This window comes from Bicyclus anynana, chromosome 21 (genome assembly GCF_947172395.1).
Source record: "Bicyclus anynana chromosome 21, ilBicAnyn1.1, whole genome shotgun sequence".
NCBI lineage: Eukaryota > Metazoa > Arthropoda > Insecta > Lepidoptera > Nymphalidae > Bicyclus > Bicyclus anynana.
The window spans coordinates 3,936,760-3,961,528 of NC_069103.1; the positions used below are offsets into that span (position 1 = coordinate 3,936,760).

The window sequence follows — 24,769 nt, forward strand, 5'->3', positions numbered from 1 at the left end:
TGTCATTATCTATGTGGGTCTGTGCTCTATGTCTATGTATCTATTAAATATTCATCTGTGGCTCTTCTCAGTATTAGTTACAAAATATGTTCCTTGATTAGTTATTAGTATTCTGTGCTTCTCTATGTCTAATTGTCTACCTACTCTATGTCTATGGTACAGTTTAGAAAACCAAGCTGAAATATTTTTAACTTAGAAAAGAAGGTTGATGAAGAAAGAAACATTTAAATTAGATTTATAAGTTATATTTGTTGATTAAAAGTGAACTAACATTCACGAGCAGTTATCTGCACTCTTAAAACATGGATGATGAAGCAAGCTCTGATTTACAGGTACGTATGAGGTTATAGAATTTACGGTTGCGCATTTTGTGACGTACAACTACAATATTGACGTTGTTATAGAAGTGTTTATCGGAGGAGCAAATGGATACCGACGAGGGGCCATTGATTAATGAAAATTCGAATGGACTGTCGCATTTATTGACGGACGGCGAATTCAATAGCGTGGACGCCGCGGTCGACGATTCCTCGACTTCTAATCAAGCTTTCCTCAACGCAGTGGAACTGTCGACGGGCAGCGTCGGTGACTACTTGGACAACAACACAGAGGGGTTTAATACCGACTCCTTCGACGTCGGGGACAATGCTGTCAACTTTCCCAGTGATTCTTTGAATAACGTGCTTTCGGACGGAGATTCTCGTTTGAGCGCGACTTACAAAATGAATGAGGTGGAGTTAGATCTCGCAGAGAATCAGAAAACAGACACTGAACTCACAAGTGAGCCTGATCTCATTCACAATACAGACACAGTGAGCGATATAGCTGGATCTGAAGATGTCTTAAACCAAAATAATGCTGATCTGGAGATGGAACAAGAGGTTAGTGGGGAGGCAGATAATAGTAATGAGGCAGAGATTATTGGGGAAGAGTTAATTGATCAGCCAACTGAGAATGATAATTCTCAGGTAAGAACATAAGAATGTAGTGAAGATGTAAAAATTATAGTTTTGTATAAACTACAAAATTGTAATTTTTGTTTGTTTTTTTTTTCAAAAAGTGTTTCACTATCTGCAATCAAGTAAATACGTAGCAAGCAAAAAGACCTACCTATAGAACACACTCCTGTATATTATCTTGGAAATAATTATTTACTTTGCAGGTAGGTAAGTAATGGGAGTGTCTTTTTGACTGAACTGGCAACCACAACCTGCTTTTTTTTAATTCTCTATAAGTTAGCCCTTGACTACAATCTCACCTAATGGTAACTGATGATACAATCAAAGATTTAAGTGTGCTAACATTTTGGGAGTAGGATCAAAATCCATACCTCTTTCGGGCTCTAACAACATCATACCAGATGCTAAATTGCTTGGCAGTATGTCTTTGCCGGTAGGTTCGTATATTATATAAAACATAAATATGATGTAATTATGTAGAGCATAGCTATTTTAAAATTATGATTATAAAAGCACAAGTAATAATAGTTAATTAATGTTCACAGCCAATAAAGGAAACATTACAAGAAACTGATGATAAAGTTGTGACACAAGACAGCATGGAAGAAAAAGAGCCACTAGCAAAAAATCCTGATGCAGGCATTGAAAGTGAAGAGAACAGTCTAAATCTTGACAATCTTGAAACAACTGAACAGAAAGAAAACACAGAAAATGACAAAATTGCCATAGAAAATGAAATTTCCCAAGATAAGGAGAATGTTGAGGCTACACCACAACCACAAACTAAAGAAAAAAAAAAAACTGAAATTGACACAACAGAGAAACCTGTATCTGATGAAAAGATGGAAACTGATGTACAATCTGAAGCTGTTATTAAAAAGAAAGTAAGTGTTTTTAATATAGTAAAACCAAAATATGCTGTTGGCATATAACTTGATATATTTTCTTAACTTATTTTATTAATATGCATTTCTGTGTGAAATGCTTGAATCATCATGTACACCTAGCAACATAAATTCAAAATCTCATAAAGAAATCTTCTAGCTTTGTTCTTAGCAGATGTCTATTTTGACTAACTATAAACTACCTAGCTATCAAATCAACTTTGTAAGTCAAGCAGCTGTTGAAATTTCACTTTTATGTATTACTAGTGGATGGGTATGAAAATTAGGTCATAATGTTATTTTTACTGTCCTATTGCTCCTCACACCTATTTCTTGAGTCAGCTAGTATCTTAATATATAAATTGCCAAAAGTCACTTATCACAAAATCTCAAAAATCCACTTGACTACAAAAATGAAATTTGGCAGGCAGGCAGTTTAGAGTTATTAAATGTCCGCTAAGAAAGTATTTTGCAAAACGGCCGGATTCAAGAGGTCTAAGGGTGAACAAAGTAGTGGGCTTCTGTTTGTCTTATATAAATGTTATGAATTACATTAATAATAACATTTGCAAAGGGTGGTGGTGCTGAAGAAACAGAGGTTGTTTCTGAAGATGAACTGCCTACAGTGCAGAAGCCGAGTGTGAAGGATGCTGAGAATGTCTCTGACGATGAGCTGCCGGGCCCTAAGCCTGCAGACCTCCCAGCTGATACTGAGGTTTATCATATATTACATACTTGGAAAAATAATTGCTTATCTATTAACTGTTTGATTTAATAGTACTTTAAATAAAATTAATTGCTTTGCTTTAAATAAAATTAATAAATTGAGGAGGCTGCTCACTGACAATTTTTAGTTGGCCGACTTTTTAATTGTGCGTGATTTAGTTGGATAGATGTGCGGGCTGTCATACATCGCTATAGCTGTTCTGTAATCGGCCAACTAAAAGTTGTAAGTGAGCAGGGGCTCTAAAACTCAGAAATAGCTTGAAAGATTGTTTTGTTTTGTGTGCTCTAATATTCATGAGGATTCAAATATTCTATAGAAAATCATTTGATTGCTTTAAATACTTTTCTATGTCTAACTCTTTATAATAAAAGGACACACAATCATGTAGAAAAATTCACTTAAAAACTGGTAAATATTGCTTTGACAGTTTAAGAATTATTGGTAAAGAAAATTATACCTAAAGGCCTAAAATATAGTCCAAAATTCAATTAAATCCCAAATTTAGAGCAAATTCAACCTTAAGGATTAAGTTTAAGGTTGAATTTGCAAATGCTTGAAATGAGTGCCATGAAGTTGTGTTTGTTTTTTGTTTGCTGATTATGTATTCACTTTTAATAGAAGATCGAAGGTCTAACTCCAAAATCCAACTTAAAATAATTGAAAAAATATTAGGAACAAACCACATTTGGCCATAAATAAATTACTTATTCATAAAGATGTGTATGATTTTTAGGTAGTATCAGAAGATGAATTACCAGCATCTAAGAAAGATTCTCGTAAACGTAAAACAACTGAGACTAAAGATGGCTATGATCCCGGCTCACCAACATCTGAAAGTGAATCAGCTGGCAAGAAACAAGCAGTCGCAAAGGTAAAATACTGCCAAATTACTATAGTAGGGGAGCCCGGGACGCTAAATTTGCACTTACTACAGCGTCATTGGAATCGATTAGATTTGGTAGATTAGATGATAGAAAAAATAAATGGATATTTACTTTTTTCGCTTTCAGCGGTGGGAAAAAAAAAACAGACAGACTTTAAAGACTATTTTTGACACTTTGTTCTTTGTACTTTTGTTTTTTACTTTATTCAATGCTAACAAACATTCAAATCTTTCCTCTTTATAGAAATGAGCCCAAATCACAAGTTTAGGTCAGATTACGAAAAACATTTATTACAATCGGTTGGACCCCTTTTAATGAGAGTTCAACTCACACTTGTCCAGTTTTCGAAACAGCTTGAAGTTGTGGTCTAAAAGTTAAGGATTTCTTATAAAACTTAATTTAAATATCACTTATTTTTTCTTTGACGTTTCCAAACGTCAAAAACAATGTCGTCCATTTTGTGACGTCACTAACCTTGATGTACTAAATGTCGAAATAATTGTTAACTAATATTTTTGTCGAACGCTCCATTTGTATGGGATTTATTGTAGTGACGTCATGAAACAGTTGAAATATTGACTGTCATGGCCGACAGGTGGTTTGGCTCGTTTCATGTAATCTTGTCTCTAAAAATTTTTTTTTAGTTTAGTAGAATTTTTTTTAGTCTAGTAGAATGATAATGAACTATTTAAGACCATTATTTTAAAAAAAAGTGTCAACTAGCCTATTAAATATCATGTATCTCAAACGGTGAAGAAAAAACATTGTGAGGAATACCAGAGAACTTTCTTAATTCTCTGTGTGTGTGATGTCTGCCAATCCACATTGGGCCAGTGTGGCCTAACCCCTCTCATTTTGAGAGAAGACTCGGGCTCAGCAGTGAGCTGATTATGGGTTGATAATGATGATGATGAACCATTTTGTTATTTATATAGAATGGTGAAAGTAAACCCGTGCCAGCTGAGAAGAGACCGTCTGTAGATGACAAACCGAAAAAGAAAACTCTGCCAGAGTTGGACAAGTACTGGAAAGTTGTCAATGACGAACCAACAGATTTCACCGGATGGACATATTTATTGCAGTATGTCGACCAAGAGGTATGTATTTGTATAGTAGACTATTTGTCAATCGAAACTTTGCAATTTAAAAATTAAATAAAAAAGAATAATTAAAATTAACTATTCTAAAAATACAAGAAGTAAAAAAAGACGTAACCTAGGTTTACTCATATATTTTTACAATTCTTTAGTTTCTGGCTAAAAAATTACCTGATAAAAAGTATGTGTAAGAAAAATTTATAATTGTGAATATTAACTTGAACTGTTAACTTTATAACTTGAAAAACTAAAGCTTTTAGTCAAATTTCTCTAGTGTAATTTCTCAACTCAAAACAGCAGAAAATAAATGAATATGCTTTAGTCACTTATTGTCATTCATAGGGTAACCCTGTGTTCTGTCATCCACTTGGGATTGCAACTACCTTGATACTTCATAATAATTTATATTTTATTCTCCATTAGGTTTTGTTGCTCATTTTTAACCACCCCAACTTGATTTTAGTTAATTTTAATTCAAAATAGAGACACGAAGTAAGCATCATGTGTTATGGTTACTAGGATAGCTGATTTCATGATTTACATTTAATAAATTTAAATAAATTCAAGTCAATCTCATCTGAATAAATTATATTTATATTAATTTGTCTGATAACTGTCCTAATTTCCACTGATTTCGATAATTTGATAAAACTATCAAAAATAATTGGTTTATCTATAATGACAGATGTTTGTGATATTGACAGTAAATGTGGTGTTGCCACACAGCAAGTTTATTAGTTCCATTTTTAGTTATGTACTTATATTCTTCTTCTAAGTCGCTTTATAGTAGGCAACTATTGTGATGAAAATGTTTGCTAATCTTATTGCTTTGTGAAGCGATGGGAACTGACTCCTATGACGATTGGCAAGGGCCAACTGACAATGTCTAGTGTAGCGTGAGCAGGGTTGGGTGTTGAGAGGGGTACAGTGACGTCACTGTTCACAGAGCGACGTGGAGGCGGCGCGCGAGGCGTACGACGCCTTCCTCTCGCACTACCCGTACTGCTACGGGTACTGGCGCAAATACGCCGACTACGAGAAACGTAAAGGAAGTAAAAAGAAGTGCCTCGAGGTGAGTACCCCGTCAATCTGAATGATGATATTCTATTTAAGTCACATGGTGAGTCAAATAAGGAATATGCTTGATGAGTAACGATGTGATACATTGATGTACAAAACGCCTTCTTGGATTTTGAATTGTTTTAGTAGTCCTAACTGGTATTTTGCAATTGTTTTTTTTCCCCAACAGCGCTTCGTGGCCCGTCATATCCGTAAGGCAAAGCCGTCGATACGCACCGGAGAGTGTACACGTCGCTTAGATATCTCTCTAGTGGTTCAATGCTTGTGGTGTATTTATTTACTATCCAGTGCATTTGTTTACTATGATTTGTTTATATTGTGATTATATTTTATGATGTTGAATTATTATTTAAGTGCGTTCACTGTGTAAATTGTTGGAATTATTTAAGAGAGTTATTGTAAACTAATCCATGATAGCATGGAAGCAGCGGCGAAGCGTCAGCGCGAGCGGCGGCGGCGCGGCGGAGCCCTCCATAACAGGTGTACACCGACAACCTTTTATATGCGGCTTGGACCGCCACAGAGTCGCCGCGCACGCAAGTCGCCCCTACTTACGTGTAGAATAGGGATGTTGCAGATACTTATGTTTTCGCATCCGCGGATGCGAATGCGGATGCGGAGTTTTGAAGGCTGACATCCGCGGATGCGGATGAAAATGTCTAAGATATTGTGTCAATAAAGTCTATCAATGAAGAATTAATAGTAACTTAATTATTAACATTTTTATTGTAATCAAATAAATCATCAAACTCTTTATTTAGGTACACACAATGATCACTGTATCACAACAACATTTTAAATATATATTTATACGATAAGTAGTCCACAGCGCAAACAAACACGTAATGATTTATTCACAAGAAACAAATGATGCACCACAACTAACGTGTCGTAACTTGTCACTAATTTCTGCGCTCCCATTGGTCATTGTTACGTGTTTTAATTTCTTTCTTGTCGCTACTTGAGTGATATTCACATCCGCACTGATTAATGCGGATGCAGATGCAGATGTTCAAATCTATGCGGAAGTTCCGCATTTGCGGATGCGGATGCGAATGTTCGCAACATCCCTGGTTATGACATACCGACACGGCACTTGCGAGCGCGGCGCTGCTGTACATGAAGTGAAACAATATGATATACAATGCTATTCAATATTCCCTTGCTGAGGCGTCGTCGCGGCGATGCTTTCTCCCCGCGGAGCCGAGTTGACGAGTCGCGTGTTTCAGGTGTTGGAAAGGGGACTTAAGGCAATCCCCCTATCGGTGGACCTTTGGATACATTATCTGAATCACATTAAGGCCACCAAAACCGATGACCATGCCTTCATCAGAGCGCAGTACGAGAGGGCAATAGGTAATTATTAATTATTTTTTAGAGTATTTTTATTATATGTTTATATTCAAACGAGAACCTGTGATGACTGGTAACTTTCAAATTCTATGTATTACTAGCAGAAGCTCACGATGACGGAAACCTTAACAGTTTTCTCGGGCTTACTTTCAACATATATTTTTGTCAAACGCTCCGTTTGTAAGGAATTTGTTATAGTGATGTCATGAAACAGTTGAAATATAGACAATCATGGCTGACAGGCGTTTTGGCTCATCATGTCAAAAACATATTTAAAAACTAAAATTTTTATCATGTCTCAAAAAATATGAAAAAAAAAAATTCAATCTAGCAGATAATAACTATTTAAGACTGTTTAAAAAAAAGTGTCAACTAGCCTTTTTTATGATATTATTACTATTGACTAACAACTAGGGTAATTATGGATGGAAACGATACTACGAGACGAGGCAAGCTTAACCAAATTGATTGTATGTCTCAGTTTTGTAATTATCAGTAAAAGTCTTTAGTCTAGTCTATTCTTTAGTCACGCCTCAAATACAATTTCCGTACAGAGGCTTGCGGCTTGGAGTTCCGCTCGGACCGGCTGTGGGAGTCGTACATCAAGTGGGAGGCGGAGAACGGCTCGGCGCTGCACGTCACCGACATCTACGACCGGCTGCTGGCCACGCCCACCCTGGGGTACACCTCGCACTTCGACAAGTGAGTTGACATTCAACATCTTCATTTAATTTGAAAGAATGAAAAGTTTATTCAGAATACACATCATACAAAGGAAAGAGAAAAAAAAAACAATAATTAAAATACATTGCAACTTGCATGATGTGATCCTAAAAGGGTCTCCGCATATCATTCTGCATATTTCTGTGTCCGTGAGGACACCGCCCTGAACTTCCGTGGAGCCATCAAGGTGACGTTTGGACGGTATCGAGACGGATCGTTTGCTGTCAATTGTCATGTCATAGTTGCTTTAAGGGCGCCATCTTGATATAACTTGAAAACATGGGTTTTTATTTTATTTAGTTACATTTATTCACTTTAATAAATTTTAATAAGATCCTTGTATTTTTTTAATTTTAATGATACGGGGTACAAGAGTGGACCTGAAATGGACCATCTCCTTTCCACTCGATGAGGGTAGGCGGTGTTTTATAGCTTGTATGGAGTGCTCGTCCCAGTTACAGTGTCGTTTTAGTTTCCAAGAGCACGTGATGTCGGAGCCGGTGGCGGGCGTGGTGTCGCGCGCGGAGCTGGTGCGGCTGCGCGAGGAGGTGCGCGAGACGGCGCCCGCGCAGCCGCCGCCCGACCTGCCGCCCGGCGAGGACGAGCCGCTCGACCACATCGTGAGTTGCTCACATCTGCTGTGGCAATGCTTTGTGTGAGGGTTCATTTACACGAGCAACGACAGAAGCAACTGCTACCGAAGACTGCAGTCGAATGCCGTCGAACGGTGGTCGATAAATGAACCCTTACTTGCAAGTCATCAACATCATCGTCATCCTCATCATTTACAAACCCTATTTGGTGCATTGTTCAAAGCAGATGGACGTTGGGGTCCCCAAGGTGCTGGAATGGCGACCCCGCTCTAGAGAGCGCAGTGTTGGTCGATCCATCAGGTGGACTGACGAGATCGAGTCGCAGCGATTCGCTGGATGCAGGTGGCTCAGGATCGAAGGCCTATGTCCTGTAGTGGATGTTCATCAGATGATATGATGATGATGATGATGATTCGGCTAATTTCTGAGCACGAGTCAAGTCTCTCAGCCTTTATAATTGTTTTTTTTTACTCTGTAGGCTTCAGAGGAAGAAGCTCAAGCAATTAAAGAGCGCATTATAGCGTCTCGCAGAAAAATACACAAGACGACCGGCGAGGAGGTCGCCGCGCGGTGGACCTTCGAAGAGGGGGTGAGATAACTCATATACTGATACCAGTAAATACTTAATATGTGTTCATCCGTTTACTCGTATCTTGTGAACATCCTACTTATCTGCACGTGGGCACTACACATCCCGGTAATTTTGTACCCTTAATTGCGTACCTTAGAAATAAAACGAACTTCGAAACTCTCAAAAGATCGAAATCTTTTCGCTCATCCAGTGAGAAGACCCACACATGTAACACAACAAATGTGTGGAACCCACGCTTTGTCTTGTTGTCTGATGGTAAAACCAAAATACTGTTCATATAATTTAGTTACTAATGTTAATTGATTATGAATATGAAACACGGCTAAAACTCACGTGATATTAGGGATCCTTAGTCATGATCCGCAGTTTGTATCGTGCAGCGATGCAAGAACGATCCGCACTTTTATACTTTCTTGATATTATTTAAGAATCACTTCACTCTAAAAACAGAACAAACCATTACGCTTTTTAAAAAAACAAATTTAAATGCGAAAGTAGAACAAAAACCATTAACATATAATTTGGTGGGTAACACGAAAACTAGATCTGATGGAATCATAATAAATATGGATATAAAATGAGGGTAGGTAAGTAATTTAAAATTAGCCAGCACCTTTCTTGTTACAAAATTTTGTTAACCAGTGATATTGCTATCTATAGAACATATCAAGATAAGTTCTCTATGCACTACGTAGTAGACAGAAGTTCAATATCCTCCATTCCTTTAAAGACAAAGGCAATGCTGTTTTGAATATACAGATAAAACGGCCCTACTTCCACGTGAAACCGCTGGAGCGTTGCCAGCTGAAGAACTGGAAGGCGTACCTGGAGTGGGAGAAGCAGCACGGCTCACTGAAGCGCGCGCTGGTGCTGCACGAGCGCTGCCTCATCGCTTGCGCACTCTACGAAGAGTTCTGGATGAGGGTGAGTGAGAATAGGGTAGTTGACAAATATCAAATTTAATATATACAATTTTAATTTCGTCTAGTACATGGAATAAGTGTCCGAAATATATAGATATCAATTAATAAAAGTTAAGGATTTCATATAAAACTTAATTTCAGTATCACGTATTTTTTAAAATTTTCCAAACTTCAAAAACGCTGTCGTCCATTTTGTGATGTCAATCGCATCAATCTCCTATTAAAAAGTTGATGCACAATCAGCGACCAAAAAACGTCCCACATCACCCATAATCAATATGAAAAATTAACAACGATCGAAACCCTCGTCTCGTGAGTTCAACTCGCACTTGTCCGGTTTTTTAAGTGAAATTTTGCGGCGTTTTGACCCGTTTATACCCTCATATTTAATTTGTTTGTTGGTAAACAGTTCATATGGCGTATGGCTGAAGTATAGTTCGTTGACGCACCCACACTCACACTTGTACACAGTTTTTGCGGCAGTTCACGCACGCTGTAGGTACAGAGCGGGTATAATGATTTTTTTAATTGTTAGAAATTAAAAGTGTATGAAATAAAAATTAAGTACTAAAATTTCGAAATTTAGTTCTACAAAAAAATTATAACTACTTGGGTTATAATTCCCTTTAAAAAATTCTCGTTGTGAATAGCTCATAAAGTTCCTGGAGGATCGCGCGGCGTCTCACCCTGAGCTGGTCGGCGTGCAGCGCGAGGTGCTGGAGCGCGCCTGCACCGTGCACCACCTGGACAAGCCGGAGCTGCACCTGCACTGGGCGCACTTCGAGGAGGCGCAGGGCAACCTGTCCAAGGCGGCCGACATCCTCGACCGCATCGAGAAGACCTGCCCGCACCTCGTGCAGATACAGTACCGGTGAGTGCCGCCGAGCGCCGCCGACCGCCGAGACGTATAGCCTGCCGCTCTAATATTTATTCTGTACTATAATGTGTATGTACCACAGAACAGACAACGCTAAAAGCTAACGCCTTTAGCAATAGAAGTAGCAAGGGGGCGCGGCCCGCGTACACCCGGGTGTGCGGAACAACGCAAGCGTGTCCGCGCATGTACTAGCAGTCTTGTTTTGTTCTGTGACAAAAGGAATAAATAATATTCAACTCTAAAGTAAGGATGACATGTTTAATTTTTCACTAAATATTAAACAGCCATTTAGGCCACGCCCCTGGGTACGCTGGTTTCAATACGTTTTAATACGATAAGGATTGACAGTTTATAAATCTAGTTACCTCTTATGTCTGTGGTATGTACCTACTATACATATAAATCTTTCTCTTGAAATACTTTTATCTATAGCTGAAAATTGCATTAAAAACGGGTAAGCGAACTTGCACATGACTTCGTCACGTAAAATTATCGCCCAAAAACCGACTTTGCAGACGATATGGTGCAACCTCTGGTGGAACGCGCTAGCCTTTAATTTGCCTATTCACTCTTGAGTTGAAGATCCCTTGTGGGAGGTGCTAGGGCAAACGGAAGCTGAAAAGGCATTCCAAAACTCCAAAGGAGTCTCATTCCATAATCAGGAACAAAGAGCCAAAAGTCAAGGGCTCAGACGAATTATATACGTACCTGACTAGCCGTTACCCCTTCAAGAGTCAACAGCCTAAAGCGTTTATAAAAACTGTTTCTATTGAATCAATGGCTGTGATCGTTTTTTTGTCAAGTAAAGAGCTCTCTAAATATGCCGGTTTGTGTAGCTAAATAGCATAAAAATAATATTTAAAAAGAATTGATTCTTCAGCCAGGAAAGCAAAATATCTATTTTGTAATCGAATATTCTGTGGATAGTCTAAGCGATGTGTTAGTTAAGTTAGGCTGCGTAAAAATTACTCGTGTGAGTTTGTTTGCGATACCATACCACATGTAACTGGTCTGAGTCCAAGGGAGATGAACTCTGTATGCTCCTGCATCACCAGCACCCGCACCGGGGCGCGCTCACCCTATACCGTCGTCCGCAGACGCATCAACCTGGAGCGCCGGCGCGAGGACTACGACAAGTGCGTGCAGCTGTACGAGGGCTACATCGCGTCCGCCAAGAGCAAGGCGGTGTCGTCCGCGCTCGCCGTCAAGTACGCGCGCTTCCTGCAGCACGTGCGCCGCGCGCCCGCAGCAGCGCGCCGCGCGCTCGACGACGCGGTGGCGCGCGACCCGCTCAACGCGCGCCTGCACCTGCAGCGGCTGGACCTGGCACTGCAAACGCCCGACACGCCCTACGAACAGCTGGAAGGTACTACGTCACACCCTATATCATCATTTCATCCAAATAATTTTATACTATAGATCGGTTACGTCCCTACAAAATCACCGCAAAAAATATCTGAATAATAATTTCTTTATTTCTTTACATAATATTATAAACTTTTAGTAAATTTATTATTTAGTTGATTTTTTAATAACATTGCAATACATATCCACTATAACTTGATAGGTGTTCTCACGAAGACAGCTTCAATTCACTGTCTTTTATAGCTTGACTCTGTGTCACTGCCAATACGGCGCCAGCCGCCATATTGGATTTTGTTCGTGACCGGAAGTCATTGTTCAACTGTGTTCATTACATTCATTTAATAAAATAGGTAAACTTAAATAATACTGATATTGAATAATAATAACTAATATTAGTTGTGTGGGCAAAACTCCGGCTTCCCCATACGTAGGGACACGGGCCCATCAGATGCCCCAATGGGGAAGAACGGGTGCTCTAAATACGGCTATGGCACCGCGAAACGAGAGCCTTCAAGTAGTAGGTCAGATCGATAGGAAATGAAAGACTTACGGCCAAAAGGTCAAGAGATGATCTCGGTTGGTTGACCCTTGCTGACGGGCTATATGCAGAGCTTAGATATAGGTTTGGTTTTGTGTAGGCCGAAAGATAGTGTATTTTAATGTATCACCCGCCTGTGGGCCAACAGCAAGCTGCGACCAGCCACGATGCACTTTAATGTTCAAATATCCCGACAAAAACCGCACAAAGTTGAGTTGTTCACGGCGATATACAACCCGCGTCGCGACAAAACTTACTTCAAAAGCGACCTTTAAAGGATCACCAAAACGTATCGTTCACTACAGCGTTCGAAACTAGACACGCGCACTTAACTTCGTCAAAGTAGGCTACAACAACGTTTCAACGCAACAAAAAGGTCACACGGAAACCAAAAAAAAAAACACTCCAATGCGGCTTGTTCCGCGTGCTTATTTCCCGTCAAAAGCGACACGCGTTTTTGCTTCGACATAGTTGTAATCGTGTTCAAGAGTGTGAGATAAAAGCGCTTGGAGGCCATTGGATCAGCTTCCACCTTCAAACAGGAAATAAAACTATAAGAAATTGTAATTGTTATCAATTGTAAATTATAATAATGTATGACTTTTCCAAAAGAGCAACTGTTGAGATTCTTGCCGGTATCTTCTCAGCAGAACCTGCCTTCCGAACCGGTGGTAGAATCTTTACAAATAGTCAACTGACGTGTCAAAAGTGCTTGTAAACTGAGCTTACTTGAAATAAATGATTTTTGATTTGATTTGATTTGAGCTCCGTAAAAATACCCTTTTGTGTAGTTGAATGATGTAAAAAACGGACAAAAACTTCTAGCTTGGTTTAAGATATATACCAAATCTGATATTGTTCGTGAATTTGGGTCCGATACTAGTCCATATGTAATTAGTCTGAGTATATCTCAGGTGTGCTCTATATTCATAACTTTCTCTTACCAATCTGCGTCGGTATTCTGCCAGCTTCAAAGAGTTCACGCCTAGTTTGCAGCTCGTGAACCAGGACGCATCCACATTCACGTTCACGGCGTGAATTCACATCTAATATCATTTAGTGAAGTCTTATTGATTATTTCATTTAAGCAAGCTCCAATACACTAACAGACACAAACTTTGCTTTACTTCGTGCAAGTTCGCTTCACCTCGCTCAACTTCCGAATAATTGTCAGTGTTTGCCAGTCTAAAGTACTAAGCCATCAGAGGTTCGAATATGAAGCTCCCCGCTACACTACTCGGTTGACTTTAGGACTTCGTCGTAGCGTATATGAGGCTCTTAGTTCTTTTTTCTTCGGTCAGAATATGTCAGCTGATATATTGACAGGAAGGTTGTGCGCATGTTCTCAGAGCTGGTGATGAGCTACGAGCAGCAGGAGGGCGCGGAGGCGGAGACGTGCGCGGCCATGGCGTGGCGGCGGCGCGAGCTGGCCGACGAGCTGGGCTCGGCCGCGGCCGCGCGCGCCGCGCACACGCACGCGCGCACGCTGCACAAGCACCTGCGCAAGCGCGCGCGCGCCGCCAAGCACGACGCGCCCGCGCACCACCCGTGAGTACTATCTTTTTAAATATTGGATAGAAGCAGGCGTTACTTTGCGGAAGTTCATCATGATTATATAATCCAATAACTAATTAAAAAAAATACAAATCTTATAATAACAACATTGTGTTTGTACCGCAGACCGCCGACAGAGCCGGCAGCTAAGAAGAAGGAGAGCAGCGCGCCCGCGCCCACCGCCACCACCAGCGGCGCCACCACGTACTATCAGACGCCGCCCGCCGCCGCGCAGCAGTCGTACGACCAGTCGTACGCGCAGCAGCCCTACCAGCCGCCGTGGGGCTACCAGCAGCCGCCCGGCCCCTACCCGCACCACCCGCACCACCCGCACCCCTGGCCGCAGTACCCCAACTACTATTAATGCACGAACTACTCGACGTATATTAAAAAAAAAAAAATACATGGAGTAAAGGTTGAAGCCTCAATTTTCTTCAAAGTAAAGTGGACCCTAAGTACTACTATTTAAAGTTCACTTTACTTTGCATATACTTGATGTTTAAAACTTTGGCCATGTTTATAAATATGGCTGGCATGTCAAAAGTCGACATCTCATTTCTCGGTAATCGTAATGGGGATGATGACTAGGTTTGAATATATTGATTTTTATGATACGTTCGGGTAAATAATGTCATTGTTAAGTAATTTATACATAAAAAGCAAATATTGTCTGGATATTTGCAAAATAAATAAGATTATACAATTTCAAAATCTATTAAAAATCTTCTATCTTTTTATTTTTGTAATTAGATGAAAATTCATACAGTTTAAGCTTCCTTACATTAAATGTGACATTTTTCAATATCTGAACATTAAACACAAACGTACAAATAACATAGATATTAGTAATTATGTTTGAACGCCCATACGAATCTAACGATCTCTATGACTTTAGACGTCATTAAATCGTACCATTTTTTATGGGGCGTTTTTCAGGGACCCGCGGCAGCGCCGCAAATCTGACCCTTTAAATCCCTGTAGCTCCGAAAGTAATAATCGCAGATAACCTGTTACTTTTATAAAATTGCTTTACTATTCAAATAAAAATCATCATCCCTATTCTCTTCAAAGTAAAGTGGACCCTAATTACTACTATTTAAAGTTCACTTTACTCTGAAGATAATTGATGTTTAAATCTTTGTCCATGTTTTAAAAATATGTCTGGCATGTCAAAAGTCGACATCTCATCTCTCGGTAATCGTAATTGACTTTAAAAATCCCCAAGAAATGTGGATAAAGATACATTCAGATGTATGCAGATGTCTAAAAAAATTACATCTATGTTAGTAGTGAATGTAAAGATGTTTTTAAATTTACAAAGGGGTGCAAAGAATTTTGTCATAGGCCACTGATCATCAAACCCCTTTCTGGCTTAACCACCGAACCTATTATGACGATATATATACACAAATAGTTTTCATCCTGATGGCATACTTAAAATACTTTTTTTATCGTATAATTTAAAGAGTTCTCGCGGGTTCTTTAAAATCTATAATAATATGCGGACGTCAAGTACTATGTAAAAATAGTTAATTTTTTTCCATATGAAAAAAAAAAACATACATACAGCCGAATGTAGAACCTCCTCGTTTTTGGAAGTTTGTTAATAATAACTCTATTTTATATAATTAATATGAATATAAAGATAGTCTTTTGTGCCTCCGAACGAATATAGGACAATGCAATGTAGTATGTGTTGCTACAAAGATAGCATATATTTTTGATCTTATCATCGTTTATCCATCTGCCATATGCAAACTCAGTCAACTAATATTATTTCAGCGCCTCACCAGTTAGTCAGGGATCCCTAGAACATTTTGTGCACCTGATTACTAACAAGCTAATTTTTCGTGAGTAGCTTCATATTTTTTTTTACTGTTGATAAATTAATAGTTTTACAACTTAACAGCCACAATGACCTACAAATTGCGTGGTACATTATCTCGTTTCGACGCTTTGAAATTTTCATTTCCTGGTAATCCAGCTAGCTACCAGAATCAAGAATTTTCGTAAATAAAAAAAGTTGATCGTCTCATTGAGATGAAGCTACTCACGAAAAATTAGCTTGTTAGTAATCAGGTCTACAAAATGTTCTAAGGATCCCTGACTAAGTGTTCTCTGTGTTTGTAAAAATGTTCGACGAAGTTGATAAATACCAGTATCAGTCGTAATCAATTATGGCAGTCGAAAATTAAATGTACTTTGTGGTACATATCTTATACTCGACAAACGATGATATATATTTATATGAATTGGGATTCACATTGTTTTTGTCTATAATCCAAAAGTACAACCGTTATGTATTTATATGAAGTTGGAATCTTTGACTGTTCTGTTGAAAAAACTAGTTTTCTTTGTCTGTGTGTCCGCTAGTTAACTTACATCTCTTTGTTTTTTTTAAATAATATGTTGTAATGGTACCATAAAATGATATTTTTACTTACTTATTATTCAAGGTATTAATGTAAATGGAATAGATGTAATAAATTTATCATTGTATGCATTCACTTTGGGTAAATGTTTTTTCTCAATAATTCTAATAAGTCCCAATGATTAAGAATATAAAGTATCTAGATTTAGCAATGATGAACTATGATCTGCTTTTACATAATTACATTACAATAACAAAATGGTAATTGTTTTAACAATTCATTAAAGTACATAGGATACATTGAATATTAATAATGTTTTGACCTATTATGAAGACAAGGTTTTTAAATTTAATAATAGTTTTACATATGAATGTAAACAAATATAATATTAGTGACTAATTTCAAATTAATTCAAAATAATTTTGATGATTTTCTATTCACGAATTATTTTAATTAAGGTCACGTGTTTATAGATACTTAATAAAAAACTATATGATTAAAACGGATTTTATTTAACACCACATAATTATTATATTTTTAGTTACATTAATTAATTAGCTATCTTATAATTATTATTATTTTACTTTTTCTGACAAGTCAAATAGGAATTATCCCTGTCAAAATATGCTACAGCTGAGTACAGACATACAATGTTACATATAAAATACTAGTAGAAACAATGATTCGAAAGTATGTATGTCGGCGAGTGAGTTATTTGATCGGTTAGCAAAATCAACGTTAATTGTTGTGATAATATTAGAATCAGGTTTTCGTGTAATTGGGTTTTTGGGGTTGGGACTCCGTCCAATAGCATTGGGTCCAAAAGTGCGCGTAGCCGATACGCTTGACAAGTGGGATACCCTGCCCCCACTGTAGTCTGCTAGTTGAGCAGTTCAGTTGTAATCGCGTTCTCGAAATGGATAGTCGTCTTCCATTTGTTAAATAGTGATGGTGCAATAGTAAAATAGTGATAGTGATTCGGAAGTTCAGTGTGTAAATTATGTGTATAGTCCGGCATTGAATTATAAGTTACTTGGCTGTGAGGCAACACGAGTGGGGAAGGGGAGTATTAGTACTGTAAAAGGGCCCTTTAACCCTGCTACTAGTGGTTGCCAGCCCGCGACTTCACTCGTGGCTGCCTTTCTGCCATACGCTAGTTTATTCTGGTTTACATCTGATAGTATCAGCGCTATACTTGATAAATATGCAGTTAGAGGGTAGAACTGTATTAGTAAGTTAAGCGGTCGTTCCGCTAACGATCGATAGTGTTACTTGTATATCTGCCAGTGCCATCCTTGACACGTCAAGTAAATAATTAAAACCCAATTACACGAAAACCTATTTCTAATATTATCACAATAATTAACGTAGATTTTGCTAACCGACCAAATAACACACTCGCGGACATGTACAATATTCTTACTGAACTATCAACATCAAGATAACAAAAATATTTTACATATATTCATTAAATTGTAAAGATAAAATCTACAAAACAGTGTTATATATGTGATACATATAAATGTGCAGTGGCGCGCACAAGGATTTTAACTAGTATAGGCTTTTTATACAAATTGTACAAAATGAAAAACTCCACCTCCAATATAGGTATGTAATGAATCCTCTGGGGGTATGCATTGCGTTTATACATCTATGAAGTGTACGCCACTGTAAATGTAAGTTTTTTTTTTAAATATTTGCCATATCTTTTATTTATATGACCAATATTTTCCCCTCCACTAGTCAGAACTACTGACTGTTAGGAGTGGTTATGACAGTAAGCCAGCGGTCGGGGATCGAACCACAACCTCTCGTTGACGAGTCCGGCCCCTTTATCACTGAGCCATTGAGGCTATTATATAACTATACTACAGCCTTTCTTGAGGAATACTGTTTACCAACAAATAAATTAGAAATGAAGGTAGAAAACTCATGTTATTTTATAACTTATTTATTTTAAATTATGTATGGTTTGTTTATAAAATGTTATATAAAAATTATAAACCATATCTAATTGTACTAAGCTGATTAATCAAATTTATTTTCATTAGTTTTAAGAACAAGTTGATTACAATTATTATTAGGTGTGAAATGACTACTGAGTTATACCCTCATTTTGAATTTCTTTGTTGGTAAACAGTACTCATTAAGAACGGCTGTAGTATAATTTATTTATATTACTTTTAAATACTATAAACTGCTGTTGTAACGTAAGCACTGACACAGCTACTATGTCATTCATTATTCTATTACTACAAATCTTATAGAATAATTCTTGTAGAAATATTATACCTTTTAAACAGCACTATAAGTATCAGTCTTTCAGTCAATGATTCCAGAAAGGAAGAGTACCGCTTTCTGAATTCTACGATCTCTATAATGATTATATAGTTTAGTATGACCAGAAAAATAACTTCGCAATATCGCAGGAAAAAGAAAGTAATTTCTTTCAGGCGAGTAGCCCATTGGTCTAAGGTTGCGCTCTAAATCCAGTAGGACTTAAATGCGGGCCACGACAAATATCGTGAAGATAAAATTGCCGACCAATAGCGTCGAACCGAAAATACCGCTGTCACAGTTGCGGTAGAAATGAAGAAAGATATTTTCGTTACGCCCGCTATTGGTCGACTGTCTTTTTCTGACATTTTAGGCCTACAGTTTTTCTTATTCTTCTGGTCAAGTTATAACTTCAGATAGCAGATAGTCCGACCGCCTCGAAACTTGACTGCGCCTTAATATAGAATAGAAACGCTGTAATTATGTCCTGCACATTTCACACCGAGTCATCACATTTATTCTATAACAAATAAACATCCTCGTCCGCTCAGCGTCTACAATCAACATGGCGCCCGGCGGACTTAATTTATTCTTCATCATGAACACGCAGCTTTTGCAGCTTTGATCGCTGAAACAAAAAAAATGGCGTCATATGGTTGTCAAAGTAGATCGAGTCTGTGAGAGCCTCAACCTCATTTCATAAAAGCTGGAAGCTCAAGCTTTTACCATAGGTAAATACGGTAAACAGTTATAAAGTTTGGACCGGGGTTGAGGTTTTCTAAATTGCCGTGGCCGTGGCTAGTTACCACCCTACCGACAAAGACGTATCGCCAAGCGATTTACCTTTCCGGTACGATGTCGTGTAGAAACCGAAAGGAGTGTGGATTTTGATCCTACTCCTAACAAGTTAGCCCGCTTTCATCTTAGACTGCATCATCACTTACCATCAGGTGAGATTGTAGACAAGGGCTAACTTGTAAAGAATAAAAAAAAAAATCCCATGTTTGGCATACCTTTTTCAAGGTTGTGCCAAACATGACAGTGTGGTGTTCGATGCTGTTACTACTTAAGTTTTGGTGTTGCCTTGCTCGGGTGGTTGAGGCGTCGGACGTTGCATCGGTGCTTCGGCATTGTGGTGTGTGGCACAATTTTAAACCATTTTTTTTTTGAACCAATGAACAACCACGAAATAAGTTTAAAATCATTATTTTTTTTTCTTTCCATGACTGGCACCTCCTATGGAGCAACAATGTCATACAGTTACCCTCGCGCTCCTTGCGGCGCAGCTTCTTGCGGCGGCGGTCGATGGCGGCCAGCTCCGCCTTCACCGAGTGGTACGCCTTGCGCAGGTCGGCCAGCCGCGAGCTCAGCACGTTGATGCGCGTCTGGCAGTCCCACGACGGGTCTGTGGGACCAACAATGTAGGAGTATTCAAGTATAGACTAGACACGGGCATAAATTAGTTATTTCTGCGTATCGTCTCCAAAGAGTTAAAAAATCTTTTGTAGGTTTAGGTGTACTCTTCTATAACAAGATCCCCAAGACAGTGAAGGACTTGCCAATGCACAACTTTAAGCAATGTGTTAAAAAACATTTACTTAGTCGAGGTTACTACACTATTGATAAGTTCCTTAACGATAAAAGTGCTTTGAGGTCGTTGGATCAGCTTCCACCTTCACACAGGAAGTAAAACTATAAAAAATTGTAATTGTTATCAATTGTAAATTATAGTACTGTATGACTTTTTCATTTCAAAAGAGCAACTGTTGAGTTTCTTGGTATCTTCTCAGCAGGACCTGCCTTCCGAACCGGTGGTAGAATCTTTACAAATAGTCAACTGACGTGTCAAAAGTGCTTGTAAATTGAGCCTACTTGAAATAAATGAATTTTTATTTTGATTTTGATTTTTGTATTACGTCACGCATTTTGGGGAGGAGGGGGTCTTCTACTTGTCTTGTACAAGGCGCCAGCGAAGAGCGGCGTCTTTAGTATTTCGGCGCGCAATGAAAGAGTGTTATTGGTGGACATATGTCTTTCTCGACACGAGACAGATCGCATTCAAGACCTAACGTATCATTTAATGAAAAAAACGAGAGTGTAAAAAAACATCTTTCAAAAATAATAAATATAGCGCCATCTATGAGCCTCAGACATAATCTTCCGTAAATCCAATTACAATTTTATACCCTGGCTGGTGGGAGGCGTTGGCCGTGGCTAGTTACCACCCTACTGACAAAGACGTACCGCCAAGTGATTTAGCGTTCCGGTACGATGTCGTGTAGAAACCGAAAGGACTGTGGATTTTCCTCCTCTTTACGAGTTAGTCGGCTTCCATCTCAGACTGCATCATCACTTACCATCAGGTGAGATTGTAGTCAAGGCCTAACTTTTAAAGAATATAAAAAAAAATCTATACAAAGAATACAACAATCTGTTTGATGCGATGCGTGGCACATACCGAGATCCACATAGAAGTTGTACTTGAGCGAGACGCCGACGGAGTGCGGCGCGTGCGCGTCGTCCGTGTCGCGGCGCGAGCGTCGGCCGCGCACGCGCCCCGCGCCGCTCGACTCGGACACCTTGCGCGAGCGCGCGCTGCCTGCAACTCGCACAAACATTGCGCCACTATAGTTTTGACCAGTACGCATTAAGGCTCAGTCCAGAAAGGGCGCAGTCGCCGCGATTCTTTCGCGCGACAGCATTTGGGGAGGAATTCAGTACGAAACATGGAGTTCGCTCTAGAGTTCGCGCGTTAACTGGTCGCAACAAGGCGTCCCTAGTATCTCGACTCACGCGCATCAAGTGTCTGGCGTAGTGCACGCGATTTACGCGCGTATTTAGAATTCGCGCGATGCTTGTGGACGCGATGTCTTGATGTCTAGTACTTCGACAACGCGCGTATGAATCCGCGCGAGTGATTTGCGACGAATTCGCCCCTTCTGGACAAGGACTAACTTACACAGGCTGTACAGCCATCCGATATTGTTAGAAAAAGTAATTGGATTATGTGATATAATTAATATTTTTTTCGTAATCGAAAACTTCAAACCATCATTATCAACCCCTATTCGGCTCACTATTGAGCACGAGTCTCCTTGCAGAATGGGAGTTAGGCCTCAGTCCACCACGCCCAATGCAGATTGGCAGACTTCACACACATAGAGAATTAAGAAAATTCTCAAGTATTTATTATTTCGACGGCCTCCGTGGCGCAGTGGTATGCGCGGTGGATTTACAAGACGGAGGTCCTGGGTTCGATCCCCGGCTGGGCAGATTAAGATTTTCTTAATTTGTCCAGGTCTGGCTGGTGGGAGGCTTCGGCCGTGGCTAGTTACCACCCTACCGGCAAAGACGTAACGCCAAGCGATTTAGCGTTCCGGTACGATGCCGTGTAGAAACCGAAAGGGGTGTGGATTTTCATCCTCCTCCTAACAAGTTCCATCTTAGACTACATCATCACTTACCATCAGGTGAGATTGTAGTCAAGGGCTAACTTGTAAAGAATAAAAATATAAAAAAAAACGTATGCAGGTTTCCTCACGATGTTTTTCCTTCAACGTTTGAGACAAATGATATTTAATTTCTTAAAATGCACATAACCGAAAAGTTATCTGTTAATTATTTTATCATGGTCGTACAAAAAGTATTGTATGCCACTGCATGTAATTAGAGATTGTAGCACTCGCCTTGTCTATTGTGCATTTTGGTTTTTTTTTAAATAAAAATGGCCTCCATTACATGACAGTGATATAAAAACCTGTCGTATCAACAACATCTGTTTTTTTTCTTATATTTAATTATTATATTCCAACATTTAATCATCGTGGGGAATGCTTGCTTACCGTGATGCTTGTCGACGTCGTGCGCGCAGGGGTCCTGCCCAGCAATATCATCATCATCTTCTTTCCGATCTGACGGGCTGTTGTCCCGTTCAGATATCCTCCGTTCCCTGAAAAAAAAAAATTATTACTTGTAGAAATTTATACAACAGAGGTCAATCATAGAATAAAGAATAAATTCAGTATGAGTGAACAACAAGCTGTGTGGTGAAGCCGGTGAAACCCATAAACAACCAAACGTCACGCGTCTCCTCGACATCCGCATATACAAACTTTTTTTATTATTTGTATTTCAAAATTTAACACTAACAACAATTACGTAAATTAATATAATAATTAATAATTACCAATAAAAACATACTCCATCTAATTTATTTAGTTTTGTGAACAGTGTGCGTAGTGGGAGTTTTCAATATTTTCATACTGTTACTATCACGTTGACGTAAACGCAAATTTATATGGAATTGAAACAGTTGTGCAGTAGTGCCACTAGATGGCGCTGTTTCAATTCCTTACAAATTCGCGTTTACGTTACGTGACAGTAACAGGAAAAAAGGATAAACCTGGCTGAGTTTGTTGTGGGCTCTTGGCGGACCAAGGCGCGTTTGGAACCCTCGTAACTTTAATTTTAAGTTTTCGAATAATTATTATCACCATTATCTTAAGTTTAATATTATTACCTGACGTATCGAAAGAGCTTGTTAACTCAGCCTATTTGAAATAAATGAATTTTGACTTTTTTTTTGAACGGCTGGATCCCTGCCGAGTTCCGTGAGGTCTACTCAGACCAATTATAGAAGGACCTGTATCGCACTCATAGTCACGAACAAAACTGTCTGTCATATTCTGAGGAAAATGAGCTTAGATTTGGTATATATTTGATACTAAACTAGAAGTTTTTGCCCGTTTTTTACACATTTCAATTACACAAAAAGGTATTTTTACGGAGCTCTTTAACCGACGAACAAGATTACAACTATTTAACATCGATTCTATAGAGACAGTTTTTATAATCGCATTAGACCGTTGATCATATACTTTGACAGAAAAGTAACGTCTAGCGAGGCAGGTCCTATACAATAATTGGTCTGATGAGCTCTATCTGTTTATCTGTGCAGGCAATTTAGGCGCGTGGTGTACCTGTGCGGCGCCAGGCTGTCGGGCGTGGTGGGCGGCGTGTTGTCGAGCAGCGCGCGGCGCCGCGACCACTCGTCCTCGCGCGCCAGCCGCGGCGCCTCCCCCGCGCCCGCCGCCTCGCCGCCGCCCTCCTCCGCCTCGTCCGCCGCCGCCTCCTCGTAACATACGGTGCTAGAAGGTTGGCGCGTGGTGTACCTGTGCGGCGACAGGTCCAGGCTGCTGTCGGGCGTGGTGGGCGGCGTGTTGTCGAGCAGCGCGCGGCGCCGCGACCACTCGTCCTCGCGCGCCAGCCGCGGCGCCTCCCCCGCGCCCGCCGCCTCGCCGCCGCCCTCCTCCGCCTCGTCCGCCGCCGCCTCCTCGTAACATACGGTGCTAGAAGGTTGGCGCGTGGTGTACCTGTGCGGCGACAGGTCCAGGCTGCTGTCGGGCGTGGTGGGCGGCGTGTTGTCGAGCAGCGCGCGGCGCCGCGACCACTCGTCCTCGCGCGCCAGCCGCGGCGCCTCCCCCGCGCCCGCCGCCTCGCCGCCGCCCTCCTCCGCCTCGTCCGCCGCCGCCTCCTCGTAACATACGGTGCTAGAAGGTTGGCGCGTGGTGTACCTGTGCGGCGACAGGTCCAGGCTGCTGTCGGGCGTGGTGGGCGGCGTGTTGTCGAGCAGCGCGCGGCGCCGCGACCACTCGTCCTCGCGCGCCAGCCGCGGCGCCTCCCCCGCGCCGGCCGCCTCGCCGCCGCCCTCCTCCGCCTCGTCCGCCGCCGCCTCCTCCCGCTGACCGCCCGAACCGCGACGCTCTTCGGCTAAGTTTTGAAAAATGGGATATTTAATTTTTTGTCGAGAGAGAAAATAAAATCTAATCTTGTAATTAGCTAATTTAAAATGACAGGTTAAATTTCCGTTCAATAATAGAAATCATAGTATTTTAAAAAACAGGAATCTCAATCTTGTCTTGACTCTTGAATTATGATTATATTGGCAATAAATCGTCATTACCATATCAGA

The 24,769-nt window shown here is 40.0% G+C and overlaps 2 protein-coding genes across 8 annotated transcripts in view; one reads left to right on the forward strand and one right to left on the reverse strand.

Moving 5' to 3' along the window:
* Window positions 1-123: 123 nt before the first annotated feature.
* Window positions 124-16,310, forward strand: LOC112044311 (pre-mRNA-processing factor 39). 5 transcript variants are annotated; one of them, XM_052888227.1, is made up of 16 exons: window positions 124-332; window positions 405-968; window positions 1,505-1,843; window positions 2,418-2,558; window positions 3,304-3,441; window positions 4,390-4,551; window positions 5,498-5,623; window positions 6,861-6,987; window positions 7,539-7,686; window positions 8,180-8,327; window positions 8,779-8,889; window positions 9,652-9,816; window positions 10,466-10,686; window positions 11,748-12,058; window positions 13,945-14,143; window positions 14,276-16,310. In XM_052888227.1, the coding sequence occupies exons 1-16, from the start codon at window positions 303-305 to the stop codon at window positions 14,511-14,513; spliced, it is 3,168 nt and encodes a 1,055-aa protein (XP_052744187.1). In that variant the 5' UTR covers window positions 124-302; the 3' UTR covers window positions 14,514-16,310. The 5 variants fall into 5 exon arrangements, with proteins under 5 accessions (XP_052744187.1, XP_052744189.1, XP_052744188.1 ...); XM_052888229.1 differs by having other exon boundaries at window positions 405-881; XM_052888228.1 differs by having other exon boundaries at window positions 408-968.
* Window positions 16,311-17,014: 704 nt separating this feature from the next.
* LOC112044270 (AT-rich interactive domain-containing protein 4A) overlaps window positions 17,015-24,769 on the reverse strand; it is a 28,414-nt gene continuing 20,659 nt past the window's right edge. For 2 of the 3 annotated variants that reach the window (XM_052888225.1, XM_052888224.1), the window contains exon 22: window positions 24,333-24,567. In XM_052888225.1, coding sequence (XP_052744185.1) covers window positions 24,348-24,567 — 220 coding nt within the window. In that variant the 3' untranslated portion in view covers window positions 24,333-24,347. Of the gene's footprint in view, window positions 19,427-20,062; window positions 20,204-21,256; window positions 21,404-22,640; window positions 22,748-23,969; window positions 24,568-24,769 lie in introns of those variants that run through there. The other variant, XM_052888226.1, reaches the window with a different exon arrangement.

Coding starts and splice junctions, on each gene's coding strand:
- LOC112044311 (XM_052888227.1), top strand. CDS start 303: ATGGATGATGAAGCAAGCTCTGATTTACAG. Junction 9,817..10,465: donor ACGAAGAGTTCTGGATGAGG/GTGAGTGAGAAT, acceptor CGTTGTGAATAG/CTCATAAAGTTCCTGGAGGA. Junction 10,687..11,747: donor CTCGTGCAGATACAGTACCG/GTGAGTGCCGCC, acceptor CTGCATCACCAG/CACCCGCACCGGGGCGCGCT.